The sequence below is a fragment of the Mobula hypostoma genome, chromosome 24, assembly GCF_963921235.1.
Source record: "Mobula hypostoma chromosome 24, sMobHyp1.1, whole genome shotgun sequence".
Lineage (NCBI taxonomy): Eukaryota > Metazoa > Chordata > Chondrichthyes > Myliobatiformes > Myliobatidae > Mobula > Mobula hypostoma.
The window spans coordinates 44,235,725-44,250,007 of NC_086120.1; the positions used below are offsets into that span (position 1 = coordinate 44,235,725).

Here is a 14,283-nt window from a genome sequence, read left to right on the forward strand (position 1 = left end):
CAAGTTCTCGAGTAAGGAATAGAAAATTATATTGGAGCTTTGTACAGCTCCTCTCGAGATTGGTGAAAGAATGAAAGGAGAAATTATAAACCCACAATCTGACTGTGTAAGTTCTTGAAGAATTTAGGATAGAGTGATTGAACATGCTGAAACCAGTTAACTGATCAAAAAGATCATCTTGATTCTGTGAAGGGTAGATCATTTTTTTTGAAGGGAACATCTACAGATTGTAGTAAAACAATAAAAAAAAACTGATGACATTGTAAGAACCAACATTCAGCAGCATTAGCATTGTTGAACATCCCAAGGAAGAGCATGAAGCAAAGTTTCAAATGTATCTTAGACAGAGTGACTCATTTCCTGCATTCCCAAACATCATTTACCACTTGCCATACATCTCCAAGTGAGGAGTTTTAAATCATTCAAGACAAAGCAAAGTGGCACTCAATACCCTCCATCAGAAAACTGTAGTTCGGATGTATGGTAAAATTTAATGCACTAACACTTTCTAAACCCAGACCACCAAAAAGTTCAGAGAACTAGCACAAAGGATGCATAGCAATGCACTTATCTGTAAGTTCACCAAGCTTGGGATACACTATACATTACAAATGGAAACTAAATCAATTGTTAATTTTAAAGTTTTGGATACACTTCTCTTATCCAGAAGAATTAGGGCAATGATTAATCTAAAGATATGTCACTATCACTCGCACGGAAGGTACAGGAGCCTTAGGTCCCACATCTCCAGCTTCATGAACAGTTATTACCTTTCAACTATTAGGCCCCTCAACCAGCATGGATATCTTCACTCACCACAACACTGACTGATTTTACAACTTATGGACTCACTTTCAAGGACTCTACAACTCCTGTTTTCAATATTATATATTACTTATTTATTCATTATTATTTTTTGTTCTGCACAGTTTGTCTTTTTTTGCACATTGTTTGTCCCTACGTGTAGTTTTTCCACTGATTCTACTGTGTTTCTTTGTATCTATTCCAAATGCCTGCAAGAATATGAATCTTAGGGTAGTGTATACAAGTGACGTAATAAATTTACTTTCAGCTTCAGTTCCATGAATAATATGAGGTTTAGGGTGTACTCCCAATAATATATTCTAACCTGCAATGCAAATACCGAAAATAATTAAACCTACAGCAGGTCAGGACATATTAAGACGACTGAAGTCTAGTTCAATAGACTTCACTAAACGTAAAAACTTAGTACAGATTGAGTACCTCTTATCCGAAACGCTAGGGGCCAGGAGTGTTTTAGATTTTGGATTTTGGAATAGCTTGGGATCGCTATCATTTCCAACTCTGAATTTAAGTGCTACTGCTAAGCAGTCTTTGTCTTACACCTGTTCATCACACGTATTTAACAGTAAAACTTATTACATATTAATATAATGTAAATATAATATGTGCAGGGTGACAAAAGCAGCATCGAGAGAATACCTGAATCAGCTGTTGAATATCAGCTGGCTTTCAGTCTCCACCTACAATGCCGTGTTTGATTAAAGGGTTACAGTACACTGTACGTGTATTTTAATTTTTCTTTGGTTTTATGTAAGGTATGAAAACAATCAACATTGTAGACTTGTTATGGTGTTAAAAATTTTCATCATGATGACCTTCGCAAACTCTGAATTTCTGTTGCTTTATGATCAGCAGACAATTTACAAATTTAGCAGACAAATCTCAAAAAAATTAATGCCGTATCTTTCCTTAAATTTCTGTGACTAGTCCGCAGAAAATTCACAATTATCGCTAATTTTCAGTTCATCCTGACAAATCCTGTTTCATGATCAGCATACTGTTACGTGGCATATGTTCACTTTGATGCTGACATATTCAGTCTTTCAACACAATTGAGATCTTTTCCCAGTTGTGCAGTGTTCTTCTATTTTTCATTAACTTCCGTCCATTACACACGAGGTTACTTCTCAGAACATTCTGGATTGCATAGCCTGGGAACCGTCCCAGTGTCTTGTGGAATTTTCCAGTTGTGATGTTATGTCAGTGCTCAAAAAAATTTTCCATCTTCAGAATTTCGGATAGGGCACTCCACCTATATTTTGAACTAGCCTTTAATCATCCTAAGTATTTAGTCATGAGATTTCAGGCAATTCGAAGGACAGCACTGGACCCAAAAATAGACTTCCTTCAAGATATTGCAACAGGAAGAAAAAGTTTGGTACCAGCCTGAGGATTTGTAGTGTACACTGTGGAATGGAGCAATGGACATACAAGACTCTGAGTACGTTTAAATACAAAGTCTGACACCCTAAATTTTACTCTATTGGAAAGAAGGAAAATAATCAAGAATGGAACGGAGGAAGCAGAGCTTTGGAAGAGCTCAAGGTTACAAAAGCCAGTAACTGTTGCCAAGAGTGATAACAATGCATAAGAAAAATTTCCTAGTATATGGAGAGTTCTGAGTATGGACACTGATGATGTCTGCAAAGAAACTGACAAGCTCAGAAGCTTGACAATTTGACCATTGTATTCAGTCTAACAGAAAAGGTAGATTAGAGGTTGATGGAACGTACATGAGTGGTTGAAAAAAAAAGAGCTCGTTAAGTTGACGTGAAAAATTGCCAGGATGGCAAGGGAGGAGGAGAAATTTATTCTCATGTGGAATAAACTCAAGGGAAATTCAATCACTATTTTAAAGAGAAAAAAATGGTTCTAATTTACCTACCCCCTTCCAAAAAGGCTTAACTACAAAAGTAACTGATAAATCTAGAATTTAGACAGAGATTAAGATGTGCTCATTTTATTATGATGACTAAAAACAGATCAAGTGTAAAACTAAAATCTTTCTAAATATTTTGCATGTTGTGTTTTAACTTACTTTCCAACTCGTGGATTCAATTACAAATTGTTTCCAGTTTTAAATTTCCTAAAAAAAAGATGTGGGATCAATGTTATTTAGTTATAAGAAATGCACTTTGACTAAACCACCTTCTGTACAAAATTTTATAACGTATTGGACAAATTAGGGAGTAGGCATCTTGTATCAGCAGCGAATGGGAAAACTAACTTTCGCTCTTTGGCAGCTCCTCAGGATTCAGGACGGCTGCCTCTATTCCATTCCATGGGTACTCAGATGGCTAATGCCAATATGGGAACTACAAACTTCATTAAAGTTTGGACAAAAGGTTGGCAGTTTAGAATGTGTTGTATTTCAGTAGTTTATGTAGACACAGTGTTCCCACAATCAATGTCTTTGGTTCTCAATACTAGGCAAAATCCATCAGTAGAAATATTACACTTCAAGGCGGCTTTGAGAGTATATTTGACTACTGCCCATGTCCACCTGCAATCTCTTGCTGTGACAGAGCACAGAGGAGTATTTGTTTCATGAATTTTATGTCAGACAAGAGAACGATGAGGCCTGCGTTTTAGAGTTGAATGAGTTAGGACTTCAGCCTTGATAAATATTAAGACCATAGACCATAAGACCATAAGACAAAGGAGAAGTCGGCCATTCGGCCCATCGAGTCTGCTCCTCCATTTTATCATGAGCTGATCCATTCTCCCATTTAGTCCCACTCCCCCGCCTTCTCACCATAACCTTTGATGCCCTGGCTACTCAGATACCTATCAATCTCTGCCTTAAATACACCCAATGACTTGGCCTCCACTGCTGCCCGTGGCAACAAATTCCATAGATTCACCACCCTCTGACTAAAAAAAATTCTTCGCAACTAAAAAAATTTCTTCGCATTAACAGGCAGTTTTGTTGAGAATCAGCTCCCGAGACACAGGAAGCAGTTACGTTTTCCCAGATTCATCATTGACCTTAATTGTTAAATGGTGTTGTTGTAGTAAAGTGGAGGTTGGGACAGAACCTTTGTACTGTAGACATTAGGTACGACACTCATTTGACTGAATGCCTTAATGAACTCAATGAGTAACAATTGGTTGACCTCCAAAATCCAAACTCCAGTAGATAAGCTTTATTCGAACAGAAAACTTATTGGAGGTGGGTTAGAATAATGCAGTGCCAAACCTGGGAAAATTACTGTAATCCTGCTTGACATCAATCTTCACTGAGATTGAGTCTATTGTGAACTTGACATGGCTCATATGACATCCCACCCCCTCCCAGTCTCTCAGTGAGATGATAACATAACCCACTAGATCAGGAAAGAAGTCATGAGGTCTTCTAAGTGCTTGGATCAGGAAAGATCCATGAGGTCTTATTTGCTAGTCTGACTAAACAAGATGTCAGTTATGCCACACACATACACACAAAATGTTGGAGGAGCTTAGCAGGTTACGCAGCATCTTCACAGATACTGCCTGAACTGCTGAGTGTCTCTGGCATTTTGTGTGTGAGATCTGGATTTCCAACATCTGTCGGATCTCTTATATTAGTTATGCAAAGTCTGGGCTCAAAATCAGAATTGCTTCATTCAGATCATCTTTTCTTAATCCCTCCTTGAGAATCATTCCATGCCAGATTTTCCATGCCTCCTCTGATACCAGGATTGAGTAGGAAGAACAGCTTCTCTCCCTCCGAGATGCAAACTAGGATCTTCTCTTTGTTTGACAGCAAGCCTCCCTCGGCCACATCCTTAACTTCCAAGGCTGTAGCTACTTACCAATGACTGCAGCAGACTGGTTCTGCATTAGAGCAAGACTGACACATTCATTATGGCAAAACTCAAGCTTGTGAAAACATTGGCCCTCTTTCAGAATGCTTGCACATATGGTATACTCACTGCTTTGTTCTCAAAGATCCTTCTGCCTGTAATGTTAACGGTTTCCTATTATGTTTCAGATTTTCAACATCTGCATTTTTGGATTGCCTTTACTTTCAGTTCTGCTTCCAAGTTCTACTTCCTCAAGTTCTAGAATTATCAGGCTTCAGAAAGCGGAATATGGCTCCGCAGAAGTTATACTGCCATTATGAAAAAAGACTCCAGTACACATGGTCTAAAGCAGGAGCTGGATTGAGAAACTATGAACAATCAAGGCCCTGAAAAAGTACTTGAACAACAGGATAAAATGTGTCATATTTAAAATATATGGTTAAGAAGTCCATCTTCAATTTAAAAGCTCATCATGGATTCTAATCCTGCTTCAAGAAGTTAAAATTGAACCCAAGTACATCAGATCAGAACACCAACTGAAAAGTACAGTAATGTTATGATTTTGCATCAGTAATACAGAGCGCTGGACAAATGACCTAGTTAGTTCAGAGTTCAAATCCCACCATAGCAACTTGGGAGTGTCATTATTTGAATAAATAGAAACTTAGGTTAGAAAGCAAATAGCAATAACGGTGATTACAAAATGGTCATATTAATGCCCTTTAGGAAAGTAATTTAGCCTATAATCAAATCCAAATAGTCATTTTTCCAGATACAACTGTAAAGCCAGAGTGATTCTTATCACACCAGAGGGTGGCCATTTGGCCCTTCTTCTGAAGTGAGACAATGTAATCAACCAGTAACATATGGAGACAAACTGTAAGATACAGTGTAGTCCCCAACTTACATTCTTCAAGTGGCAGCTGAAAATTACTGCAACCCATGGACAGGATAAAGTGTAAGTGTCCACTGCTATGTATTAGCGACTCTCGTGGTCAAAACACATTTGATGAGTCAGGTTGTCAATTTGCTTATCAGCACATATGCAACGACATGGAAGTAATGGTGTAACAGCACTCCTGGAGTAGTTTCCTAAATGCCTTTAGAGAGCATGGAGTCATGATGACAAATAAATTTAAATGGTTTTCAATGCAGTACAACGTTTTATTATAAAGAAGTAGAAGTTCAAAGTCAATCAGAATCAGACTTAGTATCGCTGGTGTTTGTTGTGAAATTTGTTGTTTTGAGACAGCAACTACAGTACATAATTTTAAAAACACTATAAATTACAATAAAAACATATATAACAATCAAATTAAATGTGCAGTGTAAAAAAGAGAAGAAAAATAGTGAGGTAGTATATATGGGTTCACTGTACATTTATAAATCTGATGGCAGAGGGGAAGAAGCTGTTCCTAAAACACCGAGTGTGTGTCCTCACACTCCTGAACCTCCTCCTTGATGGTAGCATTAAGAAGAAAGCATCATGGTATCCAAGCATTCTGTCTGGCTGTAGAAAACCAATGAGCACTGAGTACTTACATTTAACAGCACAAACTAGGGTGTGAACTGCTGCACTTCAAAACTCCTCTATCCCCTTATTGTCCCCAACACCAGCCTTAACTACATTTTTAATTTTTTTACAAATATCCAATGGAGGACTAGGAAGAACTTTTAGCTTGTGTTGAAGTGGATGCATGCACCTTCAAAAACATGAATGAAGTTTAAATGCAGCAGCCCACTATTTCCATTTTGGAATCTTAAACTCAAAAGATTCCATTGGATAAGCCCATCACAGGTAACTTAACATCTTGTCTTTTGAGATTAATTCAATTCTATTAAAATATACCTATTCACACAGTTTGCCTAGAAACAAATATTTGAGAATCCAGCTTTAATTTGAATTGGACTATACAGTTTCATGGAAATCCCAAATATTCCAATGCATCCTGCAAAAAGTACTCCTGTATAATAAACACAAGAACCCCAAAAGATCAAAGGTCGATCTTTATTTCTCTTCCACTTCCTGTTCCACCTTCACTGTCCAATTCATTAGCTTATTACCAAAAAGACACTTTCATTCTAGCATTCATAAATCTTTTAAAACTTAATTTAATTCACAAATCCCTAGTTCCCAAAATAAATTTCATTTACACTACTGTGAAATGTTCTCATCCCCCAATAAAACATTTCCTTTAAAGTTACATAGAGCAGAGGAAAAAAAGGACAACATCTGATCTATGAAACCAATCTCATCCATTGTGCCAGCTACCTATAAATTCAGGAAGTCAGGTAGCATCTACAGAGAACAAACAGTACTCCTTCCCCTCTCCCTGCATAATTCTGGTTTCTTCCCTTTCCAGTCCTGAAGAAGGGTCTCTGTCTAAATTGTCCACTGTTCATTACCCTTCGTAGATGCTGCCCGTCTTGCTGAGTTTCTCCAGCAATCTGAGTGCTTTGCTCAAGATTTCCAGCATCTGCAGAATCTCGTGTCTATAAACTCACATCTTCAATCACTGCCACAAAAATCTCAGAGGAGAAATAATAAGGGTTAAAACAAAAAGCTACAAAGTAAAGTTGTTCCAGAAGTTACTAAGTTAAAAAGTCTCCTAAGAGTTTCAAGCTTCATCTAAATTGTTCCAGCTACAGTACTTGGTTAACTTTTTTTTGGACCTAACAATCAAGAAGTACAAGCAGATTGTTATAACCTTACTTGATGTGCATACTTGGCAAACATAAGAAATAGCAAGAACAGACCACTCAGCCCATTAAGTCAGTTCTACTATTCATAAAGATCTTACCTATTCTTCCAACTCAACATCTTTTCCTGCACTATCCCCACATCCCTTCATTACCTCACATAACCAGAAAGCTATCACAATTTCTCAGGGTAGTGTTTGGTGACATATGTACTTTGATAATAAATTTTGCTTCAAACTTCCTGAGTAGGAAGTTTCTAAAGTTCAATGAAAAAAAATTCCAGTGCTAACAATGCTCTCCTCCTTCTTGATTCTCTGACCCGTCTCTTGGCTACTCAGCCAAGGTAAACATTATCTCTGTCAAACTGTGCAAGTATTATAGTAAATTTCAATGGGATTTTCTATAATCTATGTAAACCTCAGCCTCCAAAAAGACCACAACATTGCCATAGAGTTTGGAGGCTTGTGTGCCTCAATGACCCGGACAGTTATATTGGCTGGAGTCAGGGTTTTATGCTTTGGCTCTTTGGTAGGGTCACCCATACCAAACAGGTCAAAGGGTAGAGGTCAGACTCAGAGTGGTCCACTGGTCCTCCATTCAGCTCAGGATTAACAACCCTGAATGGTAAAACAAAATTGTTACGGAAACAGTAATGAAGAATCCTTCTACATCTGAGTGTGACAGTATTCCTGAGTCTCCATCCGAAACTTGCATGACTGACAGTAGTGAAAACTGAGCTACTGACACGATGAAAGAAGCCCTGAACACCGCCAGAGATGGAGGACCTTCATTGCCACCCTAAACAGCAGCGACATAACGGGCAGTAGAGTAGATCTAAATTTTAGAGAATACAGTGCTAGTTCACATTCATATAGCATACCATCATCCTTAGAAGCTGTGACCAATCTATCAAATTTTTAATGCAATCCCTCTTCAGTAAATATATCCTTTTTAAAGTAGGAAGACTAAAACTGTACTCAATACTCCAGGTGCTGTTTCAACTGAGCCTCACAAAACTGTAATACTTCCATACTCGTATATTCAAATTATCTTGAAATAGAGACTAATTGCTATCTACATCCCAATCAATTATACTTGTATGCTGTCTTTTAGCATCTTTTGTATAAGAACACACAGTTTTCTTAGAATATCAACACTATCTAATCTATCATCATGTATATAATAGAATTTTTCTGGTTTGTGGACCAAAGTGGATGACCTCATTTTTTATTTTTTTTTTATACATTATATTTGATCTGCTAACACACACAAAATGCTGGAGGAACTCAGCATCTATGGAGGGGAATAAAAAGCCAACTTTTTGGGCAAGACCCTTCATCAGGACTGACTATTCTTGTCAAAGTCTTGGCTCTGAAGTATTTGACAGGTTCCTTGACTTTCTCCACCAAAACATACAAAAGTGGTTGTTTAATTCCTCTGCCATTTCCTTCTCTCCATTAAAAATCCTCTTGCAGCACTGAGAGACTTACAGTTGCCCTTGTTTGTCTTCTGAGATCTTAGTTTTGTTATATGCTCTTACCAATCTTGTCAACTCCCTCCCCCAAGAAAAATCAATTCCTTAGAAATCAAAGCCATGTTCTAAACTGCTGTCAGTTCTCAGGCCTAATGCTAACTCTTAACAACTTTCTAAAGCTTCCTTCCATCATTTATTGCTATCTTTCTCACCGTGGATAACTTTTCTTTTGGATTTCAGTGTTTGTTTTACAATGTTGTACATTTTCAATTCTAGTCATTGCCTGTCCAAACCTTTCAACACGTATTCCCAAAGATGACACAAAGATCTTAAATTATAAATATTCTGTTCATCACTTTATATCAACTAACATTTGATCCTACGACTGAAATACGACCTCATGAACGGTAGAGTGAGCACAAAGGTGGCTGACAAGATGAATTGGAGCTGTGTTAGACTTGCTGGATTAGACTTCATTGAGCTTGCAAAAAATAAATTATTTAGTTAATTTTGAGAAGTGTCTCTCGAGTTTTAAAGCAAATAATGTAAAACAAAGCAATTTTTGATGGGGAAGTGGGCATGGTGAATGAGATTAATTTAACTGGCAGGTGGAACAAATAGAAAATCAGCATAGAGAGGAATTAATTGAATGATTCAATTTCACTAGGAAAAAATACTCATGCCACACCTAATCAAGGATCTACAGTAGCAAAATGTTTTACATTTATATTTTCCAGCGTACAGCGTTTATTGCCACCTTCATTTTTGTTAGCACACCTAACAACTCAACCTGCAGCCTTAATAAGTTGAAATGTCATGGACGGGAAAGTTAACATTACACCATTTCAAGGAGTTGAAAACTCTCCCAAGTCCTGTTTTATTAAATGCAATAAAACACTCCTGTGCTCTGGGTGAGGTAAGAGAGAATACAGAATTTGAGCACACATATGTCCCCCGCACGATCAGGTTACCAGACGCCAGTGTGTCAGCAAAAGCATCAGCTGACGGCCCAAAACTCCCTTGCCGACCGAGCTGTCAGTTTGCCCGATTTCAGTGCGACTTGAAAGCAAACGGGGGTTGGGAAGCAGTAAGATGACCCTAACACGCTGCCAGTTTGTGAGGAGCCGTAGCAGAAGCAGAGAACCCGGGAGAGGGAGGCAACCCGAGCCCGGGGCCTGAGGGGCCGGCCAGGCCTGCCATGCATGCACTCCCTCCCTCCCCTTCTCCAAGCTGCGGGACGTGGCAGCCGAACTCACCTCGTCATCCTTGTGGTTCCTGATGCCGCGCACCAGGTCCTGCAGGTTCTTATCAAACATTCGGTCAATGCTGCCTTTCACGATCTTCAGAGCCATCCTGGCCTTTGCTTCTTGCTCGCCGTGAGGGGAGGAGAGAGAAAAAAATCCAGCTCCGGGGTGGGAGGTGGGAGATGCTGACTTACACCATGCCCGGATTCTTGGCGCTCCCCCGTGGATCCGTGAGCGCAGAGGGAGGGAGGGAGGGAGGGAGGGTGGCGAGCGGCTGGCGTGCACTACTGTGCCGGAGCCGCGCTCACCTTCGCACCGGGCGGCGGAGAGAGAGAGAAAATGGCGACGGGCGGGCCGGAGTCAGGTGACCGACTGCGGGACGGGAAGATGGCAGAGGGGAGGGAGGCCTAGGCTCTCCTTCCCTCCCTCTCTCTCTCTCACACACCTCCGGGTGGGGAGCAACACCTTCTCCGCGACGTGGAGCTTCGGAGATTTCACTGACCCCTCCCGCACGGTGTTGGTGAGGCCCCGTTTCAGTTATTGCGGTTTCCGTTTTAGGGCCGGGGAAGAAACGCAGAGGGGATGGAGGGAGGTTGAGCAGGGTGAGATTTTATACTTTGGAGTGCAGCAGAATGAGAGGCATTCTTATAGATGTTTAAAAAATCATGAGGGAGATCTGGAGGTGTGTGGAATCATGAGGAGCGATCTCATAGAGTTATAAAATAACGAGGGCTGATCTTGGAGGTGTATAAAATGATGCGATGATCTGGGTATGTATAAAATCACAAGGCATGATCTTATCAAGGTGCATAAAATCTTAAGACCATAAGATATAGGAGCAGAATTAGATCATTTGGCCCATCGAGTCTACTCTGTTATTTCATCATGGCTGATCCAATTTTCCTCTCTGCCCCAACTTCTTGCCTTCTCCCCGTATCCCTTCATGCCCTGACCAATCAAGAATCTATTAACCTCTGACTTAAAAATGCATAAAGAATTTCCCTCCACAGCTGCCAGTGACATAGAATTACACAGATTCACCACTCTCTATCTAAAGAAATTCTAACCCATCTCTGTTCTAAAAGGACACCCCTCTATTCTGATGAGGCTGTGTCCTCTGGTCTTCGACTCTCCCACCATAGGCAACATCCTCTCCACATTCATTCTATCAAGGCCTTTTACCATTTGATAGGATTCAATGAGGTTATCCCTCATTCTTCTGAATTTCAATGAATACAGGCCCAGAGCCATCAAATGCTCTTCATATGACAAGCTATTCAATCCTGGAATCATTTTTGTGATACACATCAAAGTTGCTGGAGAACGCAGCAGGCCAGGCAGCATCTCTAGGAAGAGGTACAGTCGACGTTTCAGGCCGAGACCCTTCGTCAGGACTAACTGAAGGAAGAGTTAGTAAGAGATTTGAAAGTGGGGGGGGAGGGGGAGATCCAAAATGATAGGAGAAGACAGGAGGGGGAGGGATGGAGCCAAGAGCTGGACAGGTGATAGGCAAAAGGGATACGAGAGGATCATGGGACAGGAGGTCCAGGGAGAAAGACAAGGGAGGGGGAACCCAGAGGATGGGCAAGGGGTATAGTCAGAGGGAGAAAAAGGAGAGAGAGAGAGAAAGAATGTGTGTATAAAAATAAATAACGGATGGGGTATGAGGGGGAGGTGGGGCATTAGCAGAAGTTAGAGAAGTCAATGTTCATGCCATCAGGTTAGAGGCTACCCAGACGGAATATAAGGTGTTGTTCCTCCAACCTGAGTGTGGCTTCATCTTTACAGTAGAGGAGGCTGTGGATAGACATGTCAGAATGGGAATGGGATGTGGAATTAAAATGTGTGGCCACTGGGAGATCCTGTTTTCTCTGGCGGACAGAGCGTAGGTGTTCAGCAAAGCGGTCTCCCAGTCTGCGTCGGGTCTCGCCAATATATAGAAGGCCACATCGGGAGCACCGGACGCAGTATATCACCCCAGCCGACTCACAAGTGAAGTGTCGCCTCACCTGGAAGGATGTCTACTATAAGCCTACTGACTCTCACAGCTATCTGGACTATTCCTCTTCTCACCCTGTCTCTTGCAAAAATGCCATCCCCTTCTCACAATTCCTCCATCTCCGCCGCATCTGCTCTCAGAATGAGGCTTTTCATTCCAGGATGAGGGAGATGTCCTTTTTTAAAGAAAGGGGCTTCCCTTCCTCCACTATCAACTCTGCTCTCAAACGCATCTCCCCCATTTCATGCACATTTGCTCTCACTCCATCCTCCCGCCACCCCACCAGGAATAGGGTTTCCTTGGTCCTCACCTACCACCCCACCAGCCTCCGGGTCCAACATATTATTCTCCGTAACTTCCGCCACCTCCAACGGGATCCCACCACTAAGCACATCTTTCCCTCCCCCCCCCCGCTTTCCGCAGGAGTCGCTCCTACGCGACTCCCTTGTCCATTCGTCCCGCCCATCCCTCCCCACTGATCTCTCTCCTGGCACTTATCCTTGTAAGAGGAACAAGTGCTACACATGCCCTTATACTTCCTCCCTTACCACCATTCAGGGCCCCAGACAGTCCTTCCAGGTAAGGCGACACTTCACCTGTGAGTCGGCTGGGGTGATATACTGCGTCCGGTGCTCCCGATGTGGCCTTCTATGTATTGGCAAGACCCAACGCAGACTGGGAGACCGCTTTGCTGAACACCTACGCTCTGTCCGCCAGAGAAAGCAGGATCTTCCAGTGGCCACACATTTTAATTCCACATCCCATTCCCATTCTGACATGTCTATCCACAGCATCCTCTACTGTAAAGATGAAGCCACACTCAAGTTGGAGGAACAACACCTTATATTCCGTCTGGGTAGCCTCCAACCTGATGGCATGAACATCGACTTCTCTAACTTCCGCTAATGCCCCACCTCCCCCTCGTACCCCATCCATTATTTATTTATATACACACATTCTTTCTCTATCTCTCTCTCCTTTTTCTCCCTCTGTCCCTCTGACTATACCCCTTGCCCATCCTCTGGGCTTCCCCCCCCACCCCCTTTTCCTTCTCCCTGGGCCTCCTGTCCCATGATCCTCTCATATCCCTTTTGCCAATCACCTGTCCAGCTCTTGGCTCCATCCCTCCCCCTCCTGTCTTCTCCTATCATTTTGGATCTCCCCCTCCCCCTCTCACTTTCAAATCTCTTACTAACTCTTCCTTCAGTTAGTCCTGACGAAGGGTCTCGGCCTGAAATGTCGACTGTACCTCTTCCTAGAGATGTTGCCTGGCCTGCTGCGTTCACCAGCAACTTTGTTGTGTGTTGCTTGAATTTCCAGCATCCACAGAATTTCTGTTGCTTGCATCATTTTTGTGAACCTTCTTTGAACCCTCTTCAGTATCAGCACATCCTTTCTAAGATAAGGAACTCAAACCTGCTCACAATACCGCCTCACTAGTGCTTTATAGAGTTTCAACATTACACCTTTGCTTTTACATTCTAGTCTTCTTGAAATGAAAGTTAATGTTGCATTTGCCTTCCTCACCGCAGACTCAACCTGCAAATTAACCTTTAGGGAATCCAACAAAGACTCCCAAGTTTTTTGCGCCCCAGTTTTTTGTATTTTCTCTCCATTTAGAAAATAGTCTGCCCCTTCATTTCTTTTCTCATAGTGCATGACTATATTCTTCCCGACACTGTATTAAATCTGCCATTTCTTTGCCCATTTTCCTAATCTGTCTAAGTCCTTCTGTAACCTCTCTACTTCCTCAAAACTATCTGCCCCTTCAGCTATCTTCATATCACCTACAAACTTTGCAACAAAGCTATCAATTCCATCATCTAAGTCAGCGGTCTCCAACCACCGGGCCGCGAAGCATGTGCTACCGGGCCACGAGGAAATGATATGAGTCAGCTGCACCTTTCCTCATTCCCTGTCACGCACTGTTGAACTTGAACATAGGGTTGCCAACTGTCCCGTATTTGCCAGGACATCCCGTACATCGGGCTAAATTGGTTTGTCCCATACAGGACCGCCCTTGTCCTGTATTTCCCCCGCTAAAATGACGTAAAGCGAGGAAGCAATTACCATTAATTTATATGGGAGAAATTTTTGAGCGTTCCCAGACCCAAAAAAAACCTACCAAATCATACCAAATAGCGCATAAAACCGAAAATAACACTAATATAGTAAAAGCAGGAATTATTTGATAAATACACAGCCTATATAAAGAAGAAATTATGTATGTACAGTATAGTCGGGAAGATTAAGCCA

The 14,283-nt window shown here is 41.4% G+C and overlaps 1 protein-coding gene and 1 long non-coding RNA gene across 4 annotated transcripts in view; one reads left to right on the forward strand and one right to left on the reverse strand.

The window, feature by feature from the left end:
* Nucleotides 1-10,275, reverse strand: part of ap3d1 (adaptor related protein complex 3 subunit delta 1) — an 86,679-nt gene extending 76,404 nt beyond the window's left edge. For all 3 annotated transcript variants that reach the window (XM_063032481.1, XM_063032482.1, XM_063032480.1), the window contains exon 1: nt 10,041-10,275. In XM_063032481.1, the coding sequence (XP_062888551.1) occupies nt 10,041-10,136 (96 nt within the window). In that variant the 5' untranslated portion in view covers nt 10,137-10,275. The remainder of the gene's footprint in view (nt 1-10,040) is intronic.
* A 143-nt stretch (nt 10,276-10,418) lies between these two features.
* The window catches only part of LOC134337454 (uncharacterized), a 128,493-nt gene continuing 124,628 nt past the window's right edge, over nt 10,419-14,283 (forward strand). Inside the window, exon 1 of the long non-coding RNA XR_010016005.1 lies at nt 10,419-10,548. This is a non-coding gene — a long non-coding RNA (uncharacterized LOC134337454). The remainder of the gene's footprint in view (nt 10,549-14,283) is intronic.